General features: G+C 44.2%; 1 protein-coding gene across 1 annotated transcript in view; it reads left to right on the forward strand.

Moving 5' to 3' along the window:
- The window catches only part of lrp1ab (low density lipoprotein receptor-related protein 1Ab), a 180346-nt gene that overhangs the window by 132883 nt on the left and 21056 nt on the right, over window positions 1-26407 (forward strand). Inside the window, exons 48-70 of the mRNA XM_080764626.1 lie at window positions 65-178; window positions 576-725; window positions 840-962; window positions 1200-1316; window positions 1480-1608; window positions 1990-2118; window positions 3164-3304; window positions 4401-4588; window positions 10168-10351; window positions 10862-10947; window positions 11393-11512; window positions 11965-12152; window positions 13635-13840; window positions 17005-17193; window positions 17927-18075; window positions 18904-18997; window positions 19320-19436; window positions 21142-21261; window positions 21440-21562; window positions 21678-21803; window positions 22233-22349; window positions 24643-24749; window positions 25817-25949. Coding sequence (XP_080620752.1) covers window positions 65-178; window positions 576-725; window positions 840-962; window positions 1200-1316; window positions 1480-1608; window positions 1990-2118; window positions 3164-3304; window positions 4401-4588; window positions 10168-10351; window positions 10862-10947; window positions 11393-11512; window positions 11965-12152; window positions 13635-13840; window positions 17005-17193; window positions 17927-18075; window positions 18904-18997; window positions 19320-19436; window positions 21142-21261; window positions 21440-21562; window positions 21678-21803; window positions 22233-22349; window positions 24643-24749; window positions 25817-25949 — 3150 coding nt within the window. The remainder of the gene's footprint in view (window positions 1-64; window positions 179-575; window positions 726-839; window positions 963-1199; window positions 1317-1479; window positions 1609-1989; window positions 2119-3163; window positions 3305-4400; window positions 4589-10167; window positions 10352-10861; window positions 10948-11392; window positions 11513-11964; window positions 12153-13634; window positions 13841-17004; window positions 17194-17926; window positions 18076-18903; window positions 18998-19319; window positions 19437-21141; window positions 21262-21439; window positions 21563-21677; window positions 21804-22232; window positions 22350-24642; window positions 24750-25816; window positions 25950-26407) is intronic.

The raw sequence follows: 26407 nt of genomic DNA on the forward strand, positions 1-26407 counted from the left end.
CACATGTGTGTGTGTGTGTGTACAGAAAAGTGGAATTAACAAAAACATGCTGTGCTTCCCACAGTGACTCTGTGCAAACCGGCCGAGTTCCAGTGCAAAGACGGGAGCTGCATCTCCAACTTCAGCCGCTGTGACCAGGTGGTCGACTGCGAGGACGCTAGCGATGAACTTAACTGCCGTAAGTGAGAGAGCTGCAACCACGCTAAGAAACCTTTGTGCTTGTGCTGTGAATTGTTTACTAGGTAAACAAGGTTTCTTTAAGATAATTGTATGCGAGGATCCTATTGTGTGGTCCCATTTTGTTCATAAGAAGCTCTCTAATGTGTACAGTATGTACAGCATTATACTGAACCCTGCAGGGGTTCAAGACCAGGCTCATATTAGGCTGTTCTACCCGTTGTTCTGCATCTGCTTCTCAGTATCTGTAGAAATAATTCGATCCTGGGAGAGTAGACTCGTAAACATAATTACAACCATTAAGTCGGAATGACTTTGGCAATAATCTAAACAAATAAATAAATCAATGTGTTTCCCCCCTAAATGACTGTATCCATTGTTATGTCTGTCTATCACAGACGCGACCGACTGCGCTCGCTTCTTCCGCCTGGGAGTCAAGGGGGCGTCCTTCCAGAGCTGTGAGAAAACCACGCTCTGCTATCTGCCCTCCTGGGTGTGCGATGGGAACAACGACTGTGGAGACTTCTCAGACGAGAGGAACTGCCCAGGTTGGACACGTACTGTACCTAGTCATGCTTATCAGACTCTGCCCAGTTGAACACGGTGAACCTTTTCAAAGTTCTGACATTGTAGGCGTTTTTTTTCCTACTCTTCTCGTACAGATAAGAGGAAGCTCAAGTGTCCGGTCAACTTCTTCGCCTGTCCCAGCGGTCGCTGCATCCCCATGAGCTGGACGTGCGATAAGGAGAACGATTGTGAGAACGGAGCCGATGAAACGCACTGTGGTACGTTTGTGAATCACTAATGGCCTTCACTCACCGGCTCTGTTCCACCTGAGCTACGGTAACACACATTTGAACTATGGTTGCATTAAAGTCCTAAATAATAGTTGTTTTCATCCTCACGTTTATTACTCAGAAGAAGGGTGGAAATGTCTTCTGGGTTAAGTTAGTTATGGTAATACTAAATAGCGTGATAAATGTAACATTTTAAGCACTCTCTCCACTTTCTGTCGTTGGCAGACAAGTTTTGCACATCCACCCAGTTTGAGTGTGGGAACCACCGCTGCATCTCCAGCCACTGGGTGTGCGACGGCTCTGACGACTGTGGCGACGGCTCTGATGAGGACCAGAAGTGCAGTGAGTGGAACTCTTTTTCACGGCCATCTAGTTTCCACTCAATTCATTCACTAAAGCCATCGACTTAAATCGCTGACCAGTGGAAATCAAGTGTAATAATAATATCTCTGGCTTCACGGTGTAATGCTATTATTCAACTCATTCAACCGATCTGTCGTCACAGAGTCCAAGACGTGCAGTCCCGAGGCGTTCCAGTGTCCTGGGTCTCATATGTGTGTGCCCCAGCGCTGGAAATGTGACGGGGACAAGGACTGTCCCGACGGGGCAGATGAGAGCGTCAAGGCTGGCTGCAGTGAGTGGGACAGACATGAAAAAACTGAATTATAGCTAAACTGGGCGGTCGGGGCTCCGAGTCCTCACTGGCCGGTGAGCCAGTGGGCAGCTGTGACACGAATTCCCCTCACAAATGTGTGGGGAATTCGTAAATTGGCATAACGACTACATTGGGAGAAGGAGGGGGATGTGGGGAGTATTACCTTCAGTACTTAGAAAAAAGGAAAACCAAACGATAATTATAGCAACAAAAAATGTTGCACGTTTTTTCATTATGGAAATAATAAGCAGCCCCCAGTAGTAAATTGTGCAGGATAGAAATAAAAAAAGCCAGCTCCCTTGTTGTTTGAAATGCATCCTACTTAATGTGTCCATTAACCCAGTTTCTCCCTCTCCTCAGTGTACACCAACAGCACATGTGATTCGGAGAACGAGTTCATGTGCCAGAACAGACAATGCATCCCCAAGCACTTCGTGTGCGATCACGACATCGACTGCTCCGACGGCTCCGACGAGTCTCCAGAGTGCGGTGAGTGGAAATGATGAGGTGATGATGACGCCTCGGAGGAGAGGTAGAAATGATTACGGTATATTTATATGTCCCTCTAGGTCAACATCAGCTACCTGCTGTGAGAATACTCTTGTCGTATGGGTGTGTGTGTGTGTGTGTGTGTGTGTGTGTGTGTGTGTGTGTGTGTGTGCGCACAAACGACACAGACACAACAGCTATTTTATTTTTAAATAATTACATGAAAACAAAGGACACATTTGATACTAAAGAGCATACTCGTCTTATCAATTAAAACCGCCTGGTGGTTTAGACCAGTACACTTGCGTTTATATCGATATAAAAATGCCTCGCTATTTTCATATATATTTTTAAATGGCCCGTTTGGTAGGCAACGCCTTGCTCAGCCCCGCCCGCCCGCCCTGTTTCGCACGCACGCAATATAACATTTTCTTTCTCTGAATCTACGCTCCATCTGCTCCATGTTCAGGGCTCATTTCTGCCTTCATGTTGCATCACGGTTACAATATTAACGCTTCTAAAGAGAAATCAATATATTAGCGTGAGGTTTCAGGAAGCTACTGATTTTGTGGGGGAGAAATGGAAAATGGAACGCTTCAGAATGAAAGCTCCCTGCGTCCGTGTGGCTGGCACCACAGAGAGAGCGCACTGGAGGTCTTTAGTGCCACTAAAAGTGTTAAAGGAGTAGTTCACCCCCTCAAAGAAATTACACACCCCATGAAGCCTTGAATTCATGCACATTCCTAAGCCAATAATGTGAGGACCGGCGGCGTCTCTCCAGTAGGAGACTTCAAGGCTTCATGGGGTGTGTTAATTGATTTTCTTTTGGGTGAACTACTTTTTCTAAAGTCTAAAGGGCCATCCAGCACCAAGCACTGCAACTATAGCTACAGTATAAGATGTTGTTTTAAAACTCTCGACTACAGAGACAACACTGGTGAACTAGTTACGGTGCTTTAATTGATTTTGCGTGGACAGACCATTTAATCAGGCTTAAAAACGTGCAAATGCTATCTCTCCCTCTCTCTCCCCCCGCCTCCTGCAGAATACCCCACGTGCGGTCCAGAGGAGTTCCGCTGTGCCAACGGCCGCTGTCTCAACCAGAAGAACTGGGAGTGCGACGGAGAGTTTGACTGTCATGACCGCTCAGACGAGGCACCCAAGAACGCTCGTTGCACTGACTCAGGTCACTGCTACTGCACTTTGACTTTGCTACAGCACATTTACACTGTTAAATCTGACTCAGGTCACTGCTACTGCACTTTGACTTTGCTACAGCACATTTACACTGTTAAATCTGACTCAGGTCACTGCTACTGCACTTTGACTTTGCTACAGCACATTTACACTACAGTTACATCGAATCCAGTGTGTCGAGTTTGTTTTCCAGTCAAGGTTAAAAACTACAGCAGCGACATAGCTGTGGTGCTTACTAGCCTGTCATGTTTTTACCCTTCTGCAGTTTTTAACTTGTACAGCAAAACAAACTACTGTACAAGATTGGCTTCAAGTTTTTTTTCTTCTCCCATTTAACAATGAGTCTAAAAATGTACTCAACTCTTGAGTTTAAATTACACTCAGGATTTTGTAGTGTGCATTCCTGTACCTGTTATAGCGCCACTAGGAGGGCCGACTTTTGAAAAACATTTCTTTTTAATATTACTCCTCCAGATTGTGTCCAAAAATCCCGCAAATCTATAGTCATTTGTTCACGACTGATCTGTCCGATATTTCATATTCCATCCTAATTGGCTAACATTGGCTTTCAAAGTTTGAACAAAAAGCCTCAAATCATGAACATAGCGTGCAAATTACGCGAAATCTTTCACAGACTTTCCTCCTAGGCTGAGGAATATATCCCACCCTTTTCACATTGGCCTATTATAGCGCAACCAGGAGGCCACAGCCTGACCTGCCCTGGTGGAGACCGGTGCCCAGAGGGGTACTCTTTCTAGTTCTAATTGTGTCTTAAGGCTCATACATAGTCTGGATTTACGGTGGTGGGGTGACCACCGAACTACAACATGACGTCACGAGCTGCGGTGAATAGCAAAGCACCGCCATCGCTCCAGCCCTTCTCTCTGTTTTTACTCACCACCGCTCAATGTTATTTCAGCTCCGGTGGTCAGCTCACCACCGGAGCGGTGGTCACCTCATCACCGAAAATCCAGACTATGAATAGGCCTTTAGGAAGACCAGGAAATGAAAAAGACTGTGGGGCTATCCTCCTCCACCCAAGGAGATGTCTTAACTTGTGCAACCATTTTTTCTTCTAATTACAGAGAGGAAGTGCAATGAATCAGCCTTCATGTGCCGTAACGGGAAGTGTTTGAACGAGACGCTGCTGTGCGACCGCAATGATGACTGTGGCGACGGCTCCGATGAGCTCAACTGCTTCATCAACGAGTGTCTCAACAGCAAGCAGAGCGGCTGCTCGCAGCTCTGCGACGACCTCAAGATCGGATTCAAGGTCGGCCATGTTTAGATTCTGTGTTGTTTACTGCGTATTGTAACTTTATTGTCGTCGTCCGATGGCATTTTGTTGACTCATTAACCCTATATACTTCATTCTCCGAGGTCCCTCAAGGGTCTATACTTGGTCCCCCCTCTATATCAAATCTCTTTACCGATCAACAAGCTCACAATGCCTTTGCGAGCTTGTCTGCTTGTTTGCCTATTATGATATGCCCGTGCGGCCGCCCCAGAATAGGGACGTTCATGTGGCTAAACGAAGCAGTGCTTCTAAGGCAGCTGCTGCTGATGATGTGGTCCATGTCCAGTCCAGAACTTAACCCATTCTGGCCAGGAACCCCTTTTGGTGTTATAGCTTGTAGATCTGCTATTTTTGAAAAATCGAGAAAATGTGGTGGAAATCTTTGAATATATATTCTTTCAGAGTGAAAAGTCAAATCTAAGCTTCTGGGAGTTCCCTGGAACAACATATTTTCAGATGGAGGTCGGCGGGCCAATTACATATATTTTTGGGGGTCCTTGACATGAAAATGTTTGAGAACGACTGACACAGAAACATATGGTTTTTCAGAAAGACATTTGTAGAATCGTCCTCGGGTCTATATGGCTTAAGGCTCAAAAGATGTGCTGTTGGTTAGCCCATTCTGACCTGAGATCAGATTCATACGAGGTTTCCACTAGGACACACACTGGTCTGATTACCCTGATTAACCTGATTTAGAATCTGACCCGAGATCAGATTCTAAAAAATGTCAGTCGTTCTTCGATTTTTCAAAAATAGCAGACCTACAAGCTCGTAGCGCGCCACTCGGTGGCGCGCTATGAGCTTGTAGATCTGCTATTTTTCAATAGCTAAAGCATAACATAATGCTAACACCAAAATGGGTTCCCGATCAGAATGGGTTAGAGAAGAACGCATGACTTCATGTGCCAGTTGACGGTGTACGTCGTTAGGGCCAGTGTTGATTTTGACAGCAACCAAACATAACAGCGCAACGGAACATAAAATTACTTGTCTTTTACGTTTAGCTCTACTGGATCTCTTCTCCACTATAACGTTTTTTGTCTATTTCTTTTATCTTTTGACGAAATTGTCAGTATATTTTATTTATTCTGTTTTAGTCATCGTAGCTTAGTTTTTTATTTAGTTTTTGTCTGTGGAAAAAAGGTAGTCGACTAACATTTTTATATGTCATAGTTTTAGTAGACAAAATCAACACTGGTTAGAGCACTCACGTCCGTAGTTGGTATGTTCCCTGGCTAGACTGTTCCAATCCCACCCAAAGACTAGTGCCTAAAAAAATACCAGGCTGGTTTTAAGGCGTGGCTCTGTAGGAGGAGAGCTGTCTGGAAGAGGGTCTGTCTGTATTTTTCTGGGGCTAATCCCGCAAACTGCTGGAACGGTCCACGCCAAATTCCTTGTGTGCATGCTGCCAGTAGGGCCATGCTTTTATTTTCCATGTTTCATATTTAACGTTCATTTGATGCTGGAAGTCAATGGTGGTTAGATCAAAGTTTTCTAACATATTTATTACCGAATTGAATGGCGAAACCAGTTTTGTTGCATGTACACACACTGACAGGCATCCTCCTGACCCCCAGCTTCAATTATTTGGCGGCACATATTTTTTTATCAATGGTGAGTCGAGGAGGTTATGAGAGAAAGTGTTTTGGTGAACCCACAGCTCTGAGGCATGTGGTTACGTATGTAAGACAATTAAAGCCATGTGTTTTGGGTCTCATTCTTGAAAGTAGGAGGCCAGTCTCAGAACATTCTGAACTCCCTGTGAACCGTCGTGGCGGTGCCGTTATCGCTGTGCTCAGGACTTCATTTAAAACGAGTCTGTACTACGAAGGCTCCCGCACACCTTACAGTATGTCTGGTTCGTACCTGGTTGCATATGTACTGTATGCGCTGCATTGTAGGTCAACGTCATATAGCGGGGCCACCTTGCCCCATAACTCCACCGCAGGCAAAATTCCTAAACTGACTTTCTTTCTTTTTTGAAAGCACCTCCAATGTTTGGCTTTCAGAAATTACGTCATGTGGCAGACAAGTATATGGGGGAAAGAATCACACCCGTGTGAAGTGAGGGGCGCTCATCTTACAACATCGCGGACGGTTTATTTATGTACTAACAATGTATATATACAGCTTTATGACATAATTATCAGACAAAACAAACATGGACAAAACAAACATTAAACCCTGTCCATTTCAATGGCGTTTTTAATGTTTGTCTAAGGAAAAACAAACATTAAACCTGTATATAGGAGGGGCTAGCGCCCCTCAAAAAGACATTTTGAAAAAAACAAAACGAGAAAAAAAAACACAGCACTATCCGTGACATCATGTGGCAGCCAAGACAGCCTTTTAATGTTTGCTTAACAAACAGCACTCCCCAAAAAAACAGGACCCCAGTCAAGTCTAGGGACTTTTCTTGTTTGCTTTAAGCAGTTGCATCATGTGGGCTTCACAAGTGTGATTTATTTTTTTAAACCGTTACTGTTACTATCTAACTTAAGTACGATATGGTATTTTCGTATTGATTTAAACAAGCAACCTGTATCATACATGTCTGGCATTTGTAATTAACCAAACCACTTGAAATGATGTGGAGTTGTGACTAGTGGAGACACTGGAGAGCAGCGGAGCACCGGACAAAGCATACAAATTATATCCATGCTTGGTAGCCTTGGTTGCGCGCGGTGTTACGCACCAAACAAAAATCCACAAGCTCACAACAACTTGACTTGTTGTGCAACACAAGTACTAAATAATTCAAAAGAAATATTGTCTTTTTATGTGGTGAAGGTCGAAGGACTGAAACTTTGTTTGCGGCTGTGTGTGGGAGTCCTCAAAGGTTGAGTGATTATATTGCTACGGTGATGTGGGAATGGTTGAGACGTCTGGGGAAATGAGTTTTGTGTCAAACTGATCCATATCCTCCAAAATGATGTCCTCCCAACTACACAATAAAAACTAGGGGCCCTATTTTGGCCAGTGCCTTTCCCCTTAAACTTTTTTGGAATAGTTCAAATAGCCTACAATCTACAAGCTCTGCCACAACATGTCGATGTAGGCTAGTTGAACAAAGTTTTAAAAATAAATATCAAAATAGTCAAAAAGGCAAAGAAGTTTAGGGATAAGGGGTAAAGCACTGTCGAAAATCCATCTCGCCCTCGTTTTTTTTCCTTTTCGCCGACCTCACGCCGACCGTTCGGTGCGGCGGTTCTTGTATTCTTTATTTAGTTTTACTGAGAATAAGGTTAGAAATAAGTTTAGGGTTAGGCGTAGTTTTACTGGGGTTACGTTTAGGAATAATAAGGTTGGGTTTAGTCGCAGTTTTACTGAGGTTAAGGTTAGGTTAAGCATAATTTACTTAGGTTACTTTAAATACAAGACTGAGCAGTTCCGCCGGCTGTACGCCTGCGAGATGGTAAATGGCCAACTCGTTTGGTATTTGTTTGTTTTTGTAGATCGGCTATTTTCAACGAAGAGATTTGGTGTAGAGGGGAAAAGGAGGGGTCCTAATGAGGTCAATAAGGTATAGGCTATGCAGCGGTTTAAGTGGTTTACTCTGTAAATGGTTTAGGTATAGTTTTACTGAGGTTAGGTTTAGGCTGTCACAGCGACTGGCCAATCACAGCGCGTCGACTGCACAACCCGTGTATGTAGCCATCTTGGATAGTGCTAGATGGTATGATTACTTCTAACGTGACTAGCGACGGGACCGCGAGGGGCTGTCAAAAACACAACCTTTGGTTAGAATTGGAATCATTGATTTTTAGATTAAGATTTATTCACGTTTTAAGATTTTTTTTATCCCATCCATTAAAATGGAGGGGGAACACTTTGGATGACCGCCCAACCTGGAAATGACATGGAATGTTGCTCAATAGACGCTCCCAGGCCGTAGACTGGTGCGCTCCGTTCCGTCTTTTGATTAATCTCCGTCCTGGGCGATGAGCGTAATTATTTGATAGGGCGGAGATCTCCGTCTTGGCCGCTAAGAGTGGCATGACTCAGTATTTACAATCATACATGTACTGTACATCATATCACATGTCATATTGTCTCTGTCGGGTGGAAACCTCATAATGTACAAAACTTTTCAGGATTCAGATTATATCAAAAAAAGTAACAGATCCACAAGCTCAAATGTTTCAAGCTTGCAGATCTGCTACTTTTGCTACTTTTATGTGACACCGCGTAGTATGATCAAGTAGGGTGTTAATTTTCGAAGAAAATTCAAACACAAAGTTAAAATACGAAGATAATGGCTTTCTGCCCGACTGCAATGATATGCGAGCGTGTGTGTACCACGGTGCCTTCCAGTGCACCAGCATTACGTTATGCTACTATGCACAAGGCAAAGTGTCGGCTCAAATAATTGGGCGAGTAGTTATTATGAGAGCAGCCAACAGATTATGGCTTGTAATCAAAGAGAGCTTTTAATGTGTCCTGTGGCAAGACGAAGTGCATTCCATTTGGTTTTCCACACTTTTTGATTGTGTGTGACGTTTATTCACTTGTAACGGTTAAGCCAACTCGATCAATCAGATTAACAGCTATTTAGAGTCTATTCGAGTTTGTCTGACACTTAACTTCCTAGCTGTTTTCAGATAAACTAGTTAATTTTAGTCGAATCTGCTACATAAATTGAATTGGTGTGGGGATCGGTGTTAAGCTTTTGGTGCCAGGAAAAGCAGAACTTCTGTCAGATAGTTTTAGTTACTTTAACCCATTCAGGAGGAAACCCCTTTTGGTGTTTGATGCATTATGTCATAGTTTAGCTGTTGACAAATATTTGTTGAAAAATGGTGAAAATGTGGCATAAAACCTTTAATATATTATATTCTTTCAGAGCGAACGTTTTTAACTCAAATCTTAGCTTCTGGGGTGTCCCGTTAACAACATATTTTCAAATGGGGGTCGGCGACCAATTACATATATTTTTAGGGGTCCTCGACATGACAATGTTTGAGAACGACTGACATAGGAACAGAAAACTGTCAGGATTTAGAAGACATTTGTAGAATCCTCATTTGTAGAAAGTTTAGAGGCACAGTAGGCGGCCCTTGGAGATGGGTGTCGGAAATAGAACTGAGAGTTCTCCTCTCCGACTCCAACAAGTCCATAAATATTGGGTTTGGTTGTGAGACGCTCCCTGTGCTCCTGGGCCCTGCAGTGCCGGTGTATTGGGTTTGGTTGTGAGACGCTCTCTGTGCTCCTGGGCCCTGCAGTGCCGGTGTATTGGGTTTGGTTGTGAGACGCTCTCTCTGTGCTCCTGGGCCCTGCAGTGCCGGTGTATTGGGTTTGGTTGTGAGATGCTCTCTGTGCTCCTGGGCCCTGCAGTAACAAGTCCATAAATATTGGGTTTGGTTGTGAGACGCTCTCTGTGCTCCTGGGCCCTGCAGTGCCGGTGTATTGGGTTTGGTTGTGAGACGCTCTCTGTGCTCCTGGGCCCTGCAGTAAGGGTTTGGTTGTGAGACGCTCTCTGTGCTCCCGGGCCCTGCAGTGCCGGTGTATTGGGTTTGGTTGTGAGACGCTCTCTGTGCTCCTGGGCCCTGCAGTGCCGGTGTCACCCCGGCTTCCAGCTGAAGCGGGACGGGAAGACGTGCGTGGACATAGACGAGTGCACCACCAGCTACCCCTGCACCCAGCGCTGCATCAACACGCATGGGAGCTTCCACTGTCTCTGTGTGGACGGCTTTGAACTCAACCCCAATGACCCCACCGTCTGCAAGTCAACATCTGGTAAGGAGGCACACATCTGTGTGTGAGTGTGTGTGTGTGTGTGTGTGTGGGGGGGGGGGGGGCAAAGGCATTCCTGCCAAAGGCATTTTGGGACACACATTATAGGCATCAATCCAGTTGAATAAAATGTTAGTCCACAATTTTATTTTACAGCCGGTTTTAAAATGTTAAATATGTCATCCCTCTTATACTTTGTTTTATGCTGTATGATGCTCTGAGTCTACAAGCTCACAATGCATTGTATCTCAATGCGTTATGAGCTTGTAGATCTGTTATGTTTGAAAACTTTTCGAAATCTTTGAAATGCCTATAATGATAAAAAAAAATCCAGAAATAGGGACACCAGGTTGAAGGTAGTTAATATAAGGCTGGGCATACAGTATACTGTGTCGGGTAAGGTTGGGGTTAGATCGGGCAAAGTGTGTGTGTGTGTGTGTGTGTGTGTGTGTGTGTGTGTGTGTGTGTGTGTGTGTTTTATTGACTAGTATTGCCCTCTGTCTGTGACTGTAGAGGAGGAGCCATACCTGATCTTTGCCAACCGTTACTACCTGAGAAAACTCAACCTGGACGGCACCAACTACACTCTGATCAAACAGGTAAGGATAGGAACAGGAAGTGACAGATGCTCACAGGTACAGGAACATATCTGACCACAAACGTTTAGCAAAGAAGAACTGCTTAACTCCCTAATGGTGTGGACTGCAAACTTGCAATGAAAAAAAAATCCAAGGCACTCCTTTATTGATAGGTTGAAAGTACAGTAGACTGACAGGAAATGGGGAGAGAGATCGGGGGGGGAAGACACGCGGCAAAGGCCGTCGGGATCGGGGGTCGAACCCGCGGCACGCCGTGAGGCTGGCTCAGCAGCCTACCTAGGTGCCCAGACGGTTGAGCTAACCATCCGGGCCAGTCACTCCGTTCTTAATGAAAAAATATAATGATTTATTTTGAGCTACTTATGACCAACACATAACATAATTAAGAATAAGTATGGTGCGTTTCTCTGTGTTGTAACATTCCTCTGGTCTGCTTGCTGTCCAGGGTCTGAACAATGCGGTGGCGCTGGACTTCCACTATGCAGAGCAGATGATCTACTGGACAGACGTGACCACTCAGGGCAGCATGATCCGCCGCATGCACATGAACGGCAGCAACGTGGAGGTCAGTCAGCACGCGGACACAGGATTACATTTTCAGGTCACACATGTGACACACATGTGACAACGTTGTTAGTTTTGATGGAATGGTCGTCGCTCTTTATCAGCGGTGGACAAAAGTACTCAAATGTTTTACCTATACTGCAATCCACTTGAGTAAAAGTACAAAAGTATTGGTATAAAAATGTACTTAATGTACCAAAAGTAGAAATATCCCATTTCAAGTTTTCAAATGTATAAAAATCTTTTGAAAAAAAATTGGAAAAAAAAAAAATTGATCTACAAGCTCACAACAACGTGCGCGTCCCATTGCGTGACGCGTTAAGAGCTTTTATATCTTCTATTTTTTTTGTTATTCAATGTATAAAATAATGGTTAAAGGTGGATAGACACGGATGCCTTCCTGGTTTTAACGGGTTAATACATAGAGTCTTGTGATTGACCTATTCTTTGCAGGTGCTGCACCGAACCTCCCTCAGCAACCCCGACGGCCTGGCAGTGGACTGGGTGGGGGGGAACCTGTACTGGTGTGACAAGGGCAGAGACACCATCGAGGTGTCCAAGCTGAACGGCGCCTACCGGACGGTCCTGGTCAACAGCGGCCTGAGGGAACCGCGCGCCGTGGCCGTGGACGTACGATACGGGTGAGGAACTCACGACACCGTTCATTTTAGGTTACACAGGGGGGTGTGTGGTGTATTCGGTACTACTAATGGTTTGGGTTTTTTTCTGTTAGCTTTTTTTGAGGGGCGCTAGCCGCTCCATCGTATGACTTTGTGTGTGCATCCCGTGACGTCATGTGGCAGCAAAGTCTATGGACTTTTTACGGTACAATGTGTTCCGTACAAACGCCCGGGCCAAGTCGATGGCAAAATGCATTTACTGTGACGTAGTGGGTGCCACAGTACACTGTGACGTAGTGGGTGCCACAGTACACTGTGACGTAGTGGGTGCCACAGTACACTGTGACGTAGTGGGTGCCACAGTACACTGTGACGTAGTGGGTGCCAAGTCTATGGACTTTTTTACTGAATTTTGATTGACTTCATGCTCATCATGATAAAAGGTGTTATTTTATTACATCTGGATCTCTTTAAATGGAATTGGAGATTGATTTCTCACATTCTATCATAATATCCCACAATTCTCCTCCTCATCATACTATAAAATGAGGAAACCTCTATCACAAACGATCATTTTTTTATCCTCAGGAGGTTTATAAATGGATCTGAACTTGGCACATTGGCATTAACCATTGGCTTATGCCGCGAGTAAGAACGCCAATTCTTCACTTTTCCCTAAACTTAAGCTATCTATTTGCATTTCTGTGAACTCTCACTCACTCTATTAAGACTGCTGTGGGTAGAGATGGAGATCAGTGCCAGGGTTAATTGATCAGCAGAAGTTTCCAATAGTCTATAATTGTGCTCTGTACCTGGGCTCAGGGCCATATATAGACGTAAATACCTACAGGGAGAGCAGACGCCTCATTGGCCGCTGGGCTGCTTGTCAACTCCACCCCCATGTACTGTACGACAGTTTGCCATAACGCTGCTGTAAGAAACACTGCAAGTTGTATAATTATTATTATATATCGAAGTACTTTTTTCTGTTTTTCAACCATGTAACCATTGACATAACTACACGTCTGATATTTGTAACAAACGAAACAGTTTGAAAATCACTTGAGAATGCAGCAAGTTTTAATGATTGGAATAGAGGGTATGCAGGGTATGCATAAAGTGAGTGGTAAAGTGAGTGAATGCAATCGGATAAGATGTTTTTGTTTGGATGTATGGGCTGTCAAGGCCAGAAAGTCGTTTTTTGCCACTCAGTAGGCATAACTTTCGGGAATAATGATGATGTTATGCGCATACCCTCTATTGTGAAAAGACCTCCTGCTTCAAACGGATCTGTGCACAAGTCTAGCTCCATGTTTTCAGAAGGCGGCATACCCATACCCAGAAGTTGGGTATTCCCATTACCTTCATTTGATTGGCTCACCAGCAGGTTTGAGCCGGAAGCACATTATTATGACACCTTCAAGTTCAGGTTTTCAATGTCGGAGCCTATTTAGACATAAGACATTACAGTTAATAACACGGTCTTTCACTCTTGGCCGTCAGGTACCTGTACTGGTCGGACTGGGGAGACAACCCCCATATTGGCAGGATAGGGATGGACGGCACCAACAGGAGCGCCATCGTAGACGACAAGATCACCTGGCCCAATGGCCTGACTCTGGACTTCATCAATGACCGCATCTACTGGGCCGACGCCAGGGAGGACTACATTGAGTTTGCTAGCCTGGATGGAACCAACAGACACACAGGTAATGGGCAATCTGAGTAAACACATACCATTGTTTCCCATTTGTGGGTCACAGGCAAATTGTTATGGGTCACTCAAGTAAAAAACTATCATTTTTATTATCTGCTGTTTTCACTAGTTTGGGTCCCGGGCAAACGTCTAAACTCTCTTATGGGTCTCGAGCTGTGGTGTCATGCTTCACGTGCATAATAATACATATTTGCTACTTTTTTTAAAGATTGTTTTACTTGACACGTGCACTTGTCAACAAGACTTTTATTCAATACTTTATTGGTTATGTACAACAGACATGTGTACTATAATTAAATATACTACTCGTAATACGCTCTCCGAGTTAACCCATTCTGAACGGGAACCCATTTTGGTGTTAGCATTATGTTGTGCTTTAGCTATTGAAAAATAGCAGACCTACAAGCTAGTAGCGCGCCACCGAGTGGCGCGCTACGAGCTTGTAGGTCTGCTATTTTTGAAAAATCAAAGAACGACTGACATTTTTTAGAATCTGATCTCAGGTCAGAACGGGTTAATCAGACCAGTGTGTGTCTAGTGGAAACCTCGTATGAATCTGATCTCAGGTCAGAATGGGTTAAATGCACACTGATACTTCTATGGTGTGTATGAGAGCCACGGAGCATACGCAAGCAGGTCAGCTGGTTGCTGGGGAGGAGAGTCATACACAGCTCAGACCCAGGGGACAGGCGGCCTGAATAGGGTGGATTATTCTGACCACCACCGAGCGCTCCAGCATGCATGACGTCTGAATAGTGCTCCCTTGTTAGCATGCTTGCTACAATAGCCGATATTGTCAGCCAACCAGGCGTGCATGGGGGAATGCAGGGGAGTGCAGGGGAGGTCTCTATTGAAATTCCCCACATTCGCTAAACTCCATTTAACACACAAGCGTCGCCTCGCACAATGCATGCCCTGAGGATTGTCATGCCCGACAACAACTATGGCGTCATGTCACTTCCTCGGCGGTCCAGAATTTGCATAGTGTAAAATGTTTGCGAGGGTGGGTGGGTGGGTGGGTGCACTGGGGGGAGTATACAGTCTGGGAGAACGGATCGTGAGGGAGAACTTTAAAGAACTTGTACTGGAATATGCTTATAAAAGGTACAATCACATAGCTATTTTATTTTGCAATCACGATGCCATGTTCAGGTGAAATTCACATTGCACGTAACCGTAGAGCATTTCCTAAAACGGTTGAGATCTTCAGTCATATACTGTAACATCACAGTTTTGTGAATTTTGTGAATTGACGGATCAAGGATCAAACAGATTCCTGGTTATCTGGTGTTAGCTCACCTGCACCGGGGGGTCCTCTTTTGTTTGCTGAACGAGACTCGGCCTGTTTGAGTTCAGATAAGAGCAGATCACAGGCCATTGCCCTCCAATCTGACTCGCATCTCAGCTCAGCTCCAGAGTCTAGAGTTTTGAAAGTTCTGCATGCCAACACGATTAACAAAGAAAACTACCAAGTGGACCCTGAGGGGTTCCAGGTGGTCCCCAGCTAAATGACGGAGAGTTGGTAACCAAATGGACCCTTATAGATCTTTAACCCTTGAGAGTGTCAAATAAAACCAAATCAAATCAAGCTTTATTTATAGCACATTTAAAACAATTGAGATTGACACAACGCACGCTTTACACAATAAAATCTAGAAACGATTAAGCATATAAAAACCAAAAACAGTTATGCATGTGCACCCACATGGCAACAAGACATGAATCAGTTCAACTGGCAACAACAAAAAATCAGGAATGATCAAAAGCCATTGGTCTTAAAAAGAGACCATTACGCGTCCATTGGGTTTCATTTTACACTCTCAAAGAGTTAAATTATTGTTAAACATCTGCATTATATAATTTACAAGAAGTCTACACAATTAGAGAATGTAGAAGAATTGCTGTTTTAATCACCGTTTGCCTGTTATCTCTCCTATGGTACCAACATCAGTACAGCATGGAATCGGACGACAACTAAATATTCTTTAGTTTTGGCTCTGAGAGGCTACAGTACATCTCATCAAATGGTGGTCCATGGCTCACATGCCGAATAAATAATGTTCCTTGATATGAAAAAGGTTCAATACCACTGACGTACAGTATCACTGACTATTCTCAACATGCTCCAGGCAGGCCTGACCCAAGATCACCTAATGAGTAACATAAACTATAGGCACTGCTATGCAGACCTAAGCCTGATTTACACTTTGTTGAATGCCTGTTTCACTCGACCCCAGAATACACCACAAGCTTGTAGATCTTAGGCTATTGTCGGAGCACAAGGCTGATGCGCATCTGCACTAAGTATACATTAAGCACTTAAAAAGCCGTAAATAATGAATATAATTGAATATATGCTATTTCCAGGCGTGCGACACATCAAGCGTGCAACTAAGTACAGCTAAATTAAGTACTAGCCTCCCCCCTCCCCCATGCACGACTGCACGTGTGTGGCCTATTGCGTTTTTACAACAGAACCAAACTAATGGCTCGTGTTTCCATAGCAGCCTGAGATACTGAGAGCAAACACAAGGAGTGTAATGACGAGTATATGGGAGGGGAATTACAGTGCAATTACAGTGTAAACCCTAATGAAGCATAGACAGTTACATAATACACAGATATAGGCTGTACACAACTACACATACAGTACAGTATCTTAGAGTTATATCTCAACTTGAACGGTTGATTAGCACCACAACATTTTCAAAACGAATTATTTGGCGGGTGGTATAACCCGGAACAACTCGCCTCGGTCTGAGAACTCGCCTATTTTTTCAGACTTAACATGTTTTTCTCATTTACTTTAGCTTTGCTTTGCTTCATCACAAACGTCAAGAAAGTTATTTCAATAAGCATATTGTTAGGCGCTCTTGGGCTTGTTATTTCCGTGGTAGTCTAGTTTCTTTGAAGTACTAAAAACGAAATGGTTGTCTTTTTGTATACTTATCTGACTTAATCTATCCAGTCGTTTCTTGATTAGTGTTCCTGCTTACTCTGATATGTACGTGTCAGTCGCTCTGTATAAGAGTGTCTGCTAAAGACTGGAGAGAGAGAGAGGGGGTGGGTGTAATAACTGAACATTTTATTATTTTGATGTTTGTGTGTGTGTGTGTGTGTGTGTGTGTGTGTGTGTGTGTGTGTGTGTGTGTGCAGTGCTGACCCAGGACATCCCCCACATCTTTGCGATGACCCTCTTCGAGGAGTACATCTACTGGACGGACTGGGAGACCAAGTCCATCAACAGATGTCATAAGACCCTTGGCACCAACAAGACCACCCTGATCAGCACCCTGCACAGACCCATGGACATCCACATCTACCATCCCTACCGGCAGCCTGAGGGTGAGCCAGACGCTGGTGTACACGGCATCATATCATATGTCAATCTGTTGAATCCTTAGTTGTGTGCACACAAAGCAACAGCAGCACCTAGAACAACATACGCTTAAACACTGGAATAGCTGGTGTTTAAGTGGTATGAGAAATACCTGATCTACAACCTCTCAACGCCTCGCGAGATTAGCTATTTTCGCGCAAAGCGATTTGATGTACGTAATCGTATCTTGGCAGTGGCTCAGGGGTAGAGTGGCCGTCAGAGCGGCTGGATGAGAACCGCGAGATTCCCAGCCTGAGTTCGATCCCAGGCTCCCCCAGAGTTGGTGTCCAAGTGTCCTTTAGCAAGACTCTGAATGAACCTCTAATTGCTCTCGATGTGCAGGTTGGTGCCTTGCATGGTTTCCTCCGCTATATAAATGCACCATTTTACTTTTGGTGATCAAATATAGAGACCTGGGAGACACCGCTTAACTACAGGTAAGTGGTTAAGCCTGATTCTATGTTTTGCTATGTACCAAGTTGTCACTCGTCGAAAACAGTGGATCAATCAGCCCCCAACACATTGCAACGCGGCACGTTGTGAGCTCGTAGATCAGCTATTTAGTCATACGGCAGAGCATACATTAAGCTCACTCATACACTCGCATCATTCACAGAAACGCGAAGATGTTTGCTAGGCGTGTCTTTTTTCAAACTTGCGCCAAACTGAAATGAAACCTCTCTCCTCCCTCCTTCCCAGTGCTCAACCACCCATGCCAGACGAACAATGGCGGCTGCAGTAACCTGTGTCTTCTCTCCCCGGAGGGAGGCTACAAATGTGCCTGTCCAACCAACTTCTACCTGGCCAATGATCAGCGCACCTGCATGTCCAACTGTACTGCTAGCCAGGTAAGGCGTGCGCTACATCAGGGGTTCTAAAACAGTCATTTCAAGGGACCCCCTCCCCAATTTTTGTGTATTTGGCTGCATACCCCCATCACCATAAACCCTTTTTCCCCAGATGGAATTTAATTACATTTATTAATATTAATTTTAATTATTGACTTTGTCAGGTTTTATTAATATATTATTCACTTTCTTCTATGCTTCTAATTATTCTAATTGGCAGCCTATCGTCTCTTGTCAGGTGGAAACCTCCAAAATTGTTACTTTTCAGCATTCAAAAACTGCAGATCTGCCAGCTCAAAACTTGTCAATTCACGCCACGTTTCGAGCTTGTGGATCTGCTACTTTTGCAACTTTTGTGTGACATTGTAGTGATCGAGTAGGGCATTGATTTATGAAATAAATAAACAAAACTCATACATGTAAAATTATGATAATGAAAGGTTTCTGCCCGGCAGCAACTCTATAATCAGACGTAAAAGCATATGGGTGCACTGGGTGCATCACACCAGCCTCGGAAAAGGAATACATTTGATCATGTGGCGAAAACGATGCTGCTCTGGGTACTCTGCTCCACAAGCCTGGTCAGCATTAATGCTAAACTGAGACAGAGGGCCGATCAGAGGCCCGTTTCCATTCTCATACGTTTTTGTTTGATGAACTTCTTGTGTGAAGTGATTATCTATTGACAGCTGGCTGCCCGCCCGGTGCTACCGTAGCCTCTGTGGTTACATCATTGCCACTCCGTGGGCGATTATCATTGCTGCAGCTCTGGTATTATCATATGTGTTATCAACATCACTCTGATTTATGGCCTTTGTCGTTCCCCAGTTTGTGTGCAAGAACGACAAGTGCATTCCGTTCTGGTGGAAATGCGACACGGAGGACGACTGCGGAGACCGCTCGGACGAGCCGGCTGACTGCCGTAAGTGTTGTGAACAAAAAGGCGTGCAGGGGCGTTCAGGGGCGATGGGGGGAGGGTGAACGTTCGGCCATCATGTCACTGTCAGGTAGAAATGTACAAAACGGTTACTTTTGAGGAAATGGGGGGGGGTTCAATTGGGGACATTAATTTATGAAAAAACATTGAGATGAAACTATGGAGATACAAGATTCCTACCTGACAGCAATGATAATTAGACTCTGATTCAGAGTTTATACCCCATGTCAGGAAGAAAATAAAGGTGTGTAAGGTTTACGGTACAGTACTGTACAGCTCAGGTGTGATCTTGCTTCTCCTGCTGCAGCCGAGTTCAAGTGCAGGCCAGGCCAGTTCCAGTGCGGTACAGGCATCTGCACAAACCCCGCCTACATCTGCGACGGAGACAACGACTGCCAGGACCACTCCGACGAGGCCAACTGCGGTAGGGCCAGCTCGCTCTTTCCCTCTTTAAACCATTAAAACCGGGAAAGCATCTGTGTCATTTTTGACCACCTTGACCATATATTATTTTATACTTTGGCTATTCAAAAAAAAATAGCAGATCTACAAGCTCACAGCACGCCACTTCATGCAGCGCTATGAGCTTGTAGTTCTGCTATTTTTGAGAAATCATGAAAATAATTATGTGCAAATCTTTGTGTATATATTTTTTTATTTTTTAAAGCGAACATTAATAATTAATTTAACTGTCAGGGTTCTTGACATGAAAAGGTTTAAGCACCACTGACATACGTAGTTAGGATAAATGTTAGGATTTAGAAGGCATTTGTAGAATCGGCCTGCAGCTCTAAATGGGTTAATTTAGTCATCCCATTTCACATTCTTCGTTTCTTTCCACCTTTCTCTGTCATGTCTTCTTTTATCTCTCCCTGTGGTTCTCCCTGCGCTTTTATTTCCTAATCTTGCTGTCCATCTCCCCGTCTCTCTGGATTTCATTATCTGCATCCTGTAAAAGTCTATTTTTATCTCGGCCTCCCAAATTGCAGCTTTTTGTCCGGTACTGATGTGCACTCTGGCCGCCGGCCAGCTGTCTACATGTCTGTCTGAATACCTAATTGAGAGAGCACGGTTACACATAAGTATCGGAAGCATTAGCCTCTCGGGCGCTCAGGTGGCGTAGTGGTAAAGTAGCTGCCCAGCAGCAGTGAGTCTACAGTAGGTGATTTGAGATCCACCACAGTGCGTCCGGCTGAGGTCTTCAACGTCTTTCAGGCCAAAGACCTCTTAGCTGAGAGAGAGATGAAGCGGGGAAGCCCCCACTATAAAATTGGGTCTTCATCATAGATTTCATAGATTTCAGTTTGTTATTCATGTCATATTAAAGGCCATAAATTCCACTGTGACAGTCCGTTCTGAAATTGCCAATTTGACACTAAATTTATAAAATATTTTAAGTTCCTTGTAAATGTGCCTTAAATGTTTGAACGATGGGCAGGAATAAATGTGCGATTCAATAATGTTCATGTGTATTTTCAGACATTTAACGACATAAAACCCTCAACATTTAGTAAACATGACCTTTCACTCTGTACTTGGTCTGCTCTTTTTTCCCTCTACACTAAGGGCTCCATTTTCGTCACCGCTAAACCCCTTATCGCTAAACTTCTTTGCCTTTTTTTTTACTATTTTGATAAACATTTTTGATTGGTTCAACTAGCCAATCTACATTGACACGTTGTGAGCTTGTAGACTGGCCATTTTAACTATTCAAAAAGGTTTTGCAAAAGGGTAAAAAAAGGCAAAGAACTTTAGGGATAAGGGGTTTAGCGGTGACGAAAATGGAGCCCTAGACCTCTTTGCCGAAAATAGCTGATCTACAAGCTCACAATGCCTCGTTGTGTGCTTATAGATTGGCTATTTTGGGCTAGAGTTCTCAGAAATGGGATGCAATTTCATTCTTGGGTTCAAGTCATTAAAGTAAAAAAGTATATCTTATCACACAAAGATTACCCCTGTAGTAACTCTGATGACCTCCTAGTGGTCCTGGACCCCCTGTTGAAGACCCCTGGTCGGTACAAACACAATTGGCCCACGTTCGGGGCCAACTGTGTTGTGTGAGTTTATAGATTGGATACTTTCTGTCCTATGACGGACATAGTATAAATCTCATGTTAATTGTTTTACAGATATCCACGTGTGCCTGCCCAGCCAGTTCAAGTGCTCCCACCCCAGCCGCTGCATCCCGGGCATCTTCCGCTGCAACGGACAGGATAACTGCGGAGAAGGAGAGGATGAGAAGGACTGCCGTGAGTTAACAACACTCCTGTTGTCTTGTCTGTGGCCATAGCACTCTTCTACTTCTCCTCTCTTGCCGTTACAAACACATTTCCCTGTTTTGAAGTCGGTATGTTCTGGTCGGTTGGTTTAGACTAGAGCTATCAGTGATTTTCTTTTTTACTGTTTTTGTGCTCTTCCGCTCCGTAGCCGAGGTGACATGTGCGCCCACGCAGTTCCAGTGTGCCATCACCAAGCGCTGCATTCCCCGCGTGTGGGTGTGTGACCGCGACAACGACTGTGTGGATGGATCGGATGAACCCGCCAACTGCAGTACGACATCCTTACTTCCAGCTCTGAATTCCTTTTTTTTTGCTCATTGATCGTAGCTCCTTTGTTGTGTCCCCCAACCCCGTCCACAACCGACACCCTCTGTCTCTGTCTGCAGCCCAGATGACGTGCGGCGTGGACGAGTTCCGCTGTAAAGACTCCGGGCGCTGCATCCCGGCTCGCTGGAAGTGCGACGGCGAGGACGACTGTGGTGACTCCTCTGACGAGCCCAAAGAGGAGTGTGGTGAGTGTCTGAGAGTCCTGCATGACCAGATAGTTCACAAGTCTTTTTACGTGACATGAGGTAAACCTTGACTTGGGTTAAACCTTTGTTAACCCATTCTGACCGGGAACCCGTTTTGGTGTTAGCATCATGTTATGCTTTAGCTATTGAAAAATAGCAGATCTACAAGCTCATAGCGCGCCACCGAGTGGCGCGCTACGAGCTTGTAGGTCTGCTATTTTTGAAAAATCGAAGAACGACTGACATTTTTAGAATCTGATCTCAGGTCAGAATGGGTTAATCAGACCAGTGTGTGTCCCAGTGGAAACCTCGTATGAATCTGATCTCAGGTCAGAATGGGTTAATGCTGTTGCGGTGACTTATAAATACAGATTTACAAACATTCCACTTAATGAAAATGACTGGACATGTTCTGCCGTTTTGGGACAGCTGAGCGAACCTGTGAGCCTTACCAGTTCAGATGCAAGAACAACCGCTGCGTGCCGGGCCGATGGCAGTGCGACTATGACAACGACTGTGGGGACAACTCCGATGAAGACAAGTGTGGTAGGTCTCGCTGCCGCCTCTGGAACGACACCCTTATCCTAGTACACATCTGGAACGACACCCTTATCCTATAGTACACATCTGGAACGACACCCTTATCCTATAGTACACATCTGGAACGATGCCCTTATCCTAGTACACATCTGGAACGACTCCCTTATCCTAGTACACATCTGGAACGACACCCTTATCCTAGTACACTCTGGAACCACGCCCTTATCCTAGTACACATCTGGAACGACGCCCTTATCCTAGTACACATCTGGAACGACACCCTTATCCTAGTACACATCTGGAACGACACCCTTATCCTAGTACACATCTGGAACGACACCCTTATCCTAGTACACTCTGGAACGACACCCTTATCCTAGTACACTCTGGAACGCCGCCCTTATCCTAGTACACATCTGGAACGACGCCCTTATCCTAGTACACATCTGGAACGACACCCTTATCCTAGTACACATCTGGAACGCCGCCCTTATCCTAGTACACATCTGGAACGACGCCCTTATCCTAGTACACATCTGGAACCACGCCCTTATCCTAGTACACATCTGGAACGACACCCTTATCCTAGTACACATCTGGAACGACGCCCTTATCCTAGTACACATCTGGAACGACGCCCTTATCCTAGTACACATCTGGAACGACGCCCTTATCCTAGTACACATCTCATCCTCTCCACAGTAACTGCAGTCGACGTGCTCATGCTTTCTCTTTCGTTCTAATAAACTAAAAAATACAGTAGGCACCTAAAAGCGGTCGGTTTTATGCATACTGTACACGTAAATTCACCCGTCAGTGCTAAGTGCTAACCTCGCTTCCCCCGTGAGTGTCACACTCGATCGATCACGTGTTGTTGTCGTCTCACGAGAACATTTCCTGTCATTTCACTGTCATTTTTCTGATGCATCTCACCTCATCTGATGTTTGTTTCATTTCATCCTCTCCCCCGTTGGCATGAGCCAGAGGTAGGTCTCAACAGTGCTACGTGTGATCCCCCCCTCCCCCTCCCCACTCCTGTGTGTCCATAAAGCCTCATCTGTACTATTAGTTGCGTGCCGGTGCTGCTTACTAAAGATTGCAGACGTACAAGCTAGTGTTGATTATGACAGCAAATTTTGTTTTAGTTTTAGTTATATTTTAGTCTTCTGAAATGTTTTTGTGTTGCTCCAGTCTAGTCCACTAAATATCATAAGATTTTAGCGATGATTAGTTGTTCTGTTTATTTTGTCGACAAAAATATATTTCGGCGGGCCTTGGCTGATTTTACACCTGGTTGCATGCTGAAAACAGCCGCTCTGCTATTTTCAGTATGCAACAATAAAATGAGCATTGTTTTTATTTGTATATAAAATATATTATTTAGACATAGTTTTAGTCATCATAGCTTAGTTTTTATTTAGTTTTCGTCAGTGAAAAAAGGTAGTCGTCTAGTCGAGAAATCGAAATCAACAGCTAAATCAACAACACAAAGCTCACAGCGTATGTCTGCTATCTTGGGAGAGAAACACGGCACACAACCAAGAATAAATAAGGCCATCTTGTGATTGTTGTTGTGTCTCGTCTCCATCAAGGTGCCACTAGACACCTATTCTCCCTCAGACTGTGAGAGGTTGCAAGCAAGGCTCCTAAAACATTGCCTGCATCCAAATATCACTCATTGGTGCAGTGGTGGAAAGTACTTTTACTCAAGTACTTTACTCACGTAACATTTTGAAGTACTTTTTTTACTTTAGTATTTCCATATTTTATACGGAAATACATCACAAATTCCTCTTTTTTTTTTTACTTTTTACGCCACTACAATTACTTGACTTTAACTTTTGTTACTACTAACTTTGCAGATTTAGAATTAGATTCTGCCATTTGAAAATGGGCAATCTACATCGCATCACAATGTGTCGCGTTACATTGCAGTATTATTGATACTATTATTGGTACTTTAAGTGAAACGCGCGAGTACTTTTTCCACCACTGACCACAACTGTGGTATTTTTACTACTTTTACTCGAGTCAAAATTAGTAGAGTAAGTGTTCTTGCTCCACTGCAGTGTTGCAGCCAGGGTCATTTACATCCATGTCCATGGAGGAGCTCCTCTCTTCTGACCTCCCATTGTCCTTCCTTCCATGTGTATAAATCCACCCCTCCCCCCCCCCTTCTCCCAGCCCTTGTGATGAGTCTTGTGGTTGGTTATCAAGGTTAGAATATCATTGGTTTGGAGTGTGTATACTGTTCACATTGTCACATGGGCTTTCCTTTCCCCATACCCCTCCTCTGCAGTGCCGCGCCAGTGCTCGGAGAGCGAGTTCGCCTGTACCAACGGCCGCTGCATCGCCGGCCGCTGGAAGTGCGACGGCGACCACGACTGTGCGGACGGGTCTGACGAGGTACCGTAATGATGACGTGGTCATTTTTTTGTTTTGTTTTTCATTTTGACGACCCCCCCCCCCCCCCCTATCTTACGCAGTAAAATCATCACCAGTGTTCGTTTAATTCATTAAGACCGGAGACCTGGCCGAGTGGCCGGTTCTACCAAATGCCTTCTAAATCAGTTTATCAGCACCCTCCAATTCATATTATATATTATGTTCGCGGATCTACGTCTGAAAATGTTTTGTGCCAGCCCAGGGACCCCCAGTAGAGATTTTTGTTCAAAATTAAAAAAAATAGCAGATGTACAAGTTTGCAACGTGGCAACAAAGTGTTAGCTTGTAGGTCTGTGGTACAGTGAGACATTAACCCATTCTGAACGGGAACCCATTTTGGTGTTAGCACTATGTTATGCTTTAGCTATTGAAAAATAGCAGATCTACAAGCTCATAGCGCGCCACCGAGTGGCGCGCTACGAGCTTGTAGGTCTGCTATTTTTGAAAAATCAAAGAACGACTGACATTTTTAAGAATCTGATCTCAGGTCAGAATGGGTTAATCAGACCAGTGTGTGTCCAGTGGAAACCTCGTATGAATCTGATCTCAGGTCAGAATGGGTTAAGGCTAAAAGGATGACTCACATTCCATTGTGGTATATTCAATTCATCAACGGAGCATGAATTAGCACAATAATACACGTCGTCAACAAATACAAACACTATTATATATATCTGTCGGGTGGAAACCTCATTATGTCCAACACTGGTTGTTACTTTTCAGGAACATCAAAAGAAGCAGATCTTCTCAAGCTCAAAACACTTCGCTTCGCACCGCGTTTCTAGCTTGTAGATCTGATACTTTGGATGCTTTTGCGTGGCTCTGTAGTATGATCAACGAAGAAAAAAAACACATACTGTACTGTATAAAAAAAAACACAAAATATGGAGATAAAAGGTTTATGCCCGACAGAACAATAATTGTGATTATGCCAAAATTATTGCGAATAGTAATTGGATAGTTTATGTTGAGTAATTGATGTCTGTGTGTGTGTGTGTGTGTGTGTGTGTGTGTGTGTGGCTGCGCAGCACGGCTGTGATCTGAAGTGTGACAACGACCAGTTCCAGTGTAAGAACGGACACTGCATCCCCATAAGGTGGCGCTGTGACGCCGATGCTGACTGCATGGACGGCAGTGACGAGGAGAAATGTGGAAGCTCCGGTGAGTGTGTGTGTGTGTGTGTGTGATCACTTAAACCCTCCAGTCTCAAAGAAACAGAATTGAGTTACTATACTTACTACTTTACTATACTACTAAACTTACTTTTTACAATTTAATGTTTTGAAAAAACATTAAAATAGTTCAAATAGCCGATCTAGAGTACAAGCTCACATTCGGTAAACCAATATTCTCCAGCGCTTGCTCCATGCGCGCCCGCCCCTCTAGACCAGAAAGCACGCTGGCTGGGCCAGGCTAGGTGCGCCCAACATAGGGCCACCAATCGCGCCTGGATGAATATGCATGTTTCTATAATTAAATCTATTAAATAATTATAATTTTATTTTAATTAAATGCATGTTTCTATAATTAATGATAATCAATTAACGATTTAACTGTGCATGGTTAATGTCATGATTGTGTGTTTAAGAGATTGTAATCGTAAAAGGAATTATATGGGG

The sequence above is a fragment of the Protomyctophum bolini genome (assembly GCF_963924005.1).
Source record: "Protomyctophum bolini genome assembly, chromosome: 5".
In the NCBI taxonomy this organism is placed as follows: Eukaryota; Metazoa; Chordata; class Actinopteri; order Myctophiformes; family Myctophidae; genus Protomyctophum; species Protomyctophum bolini.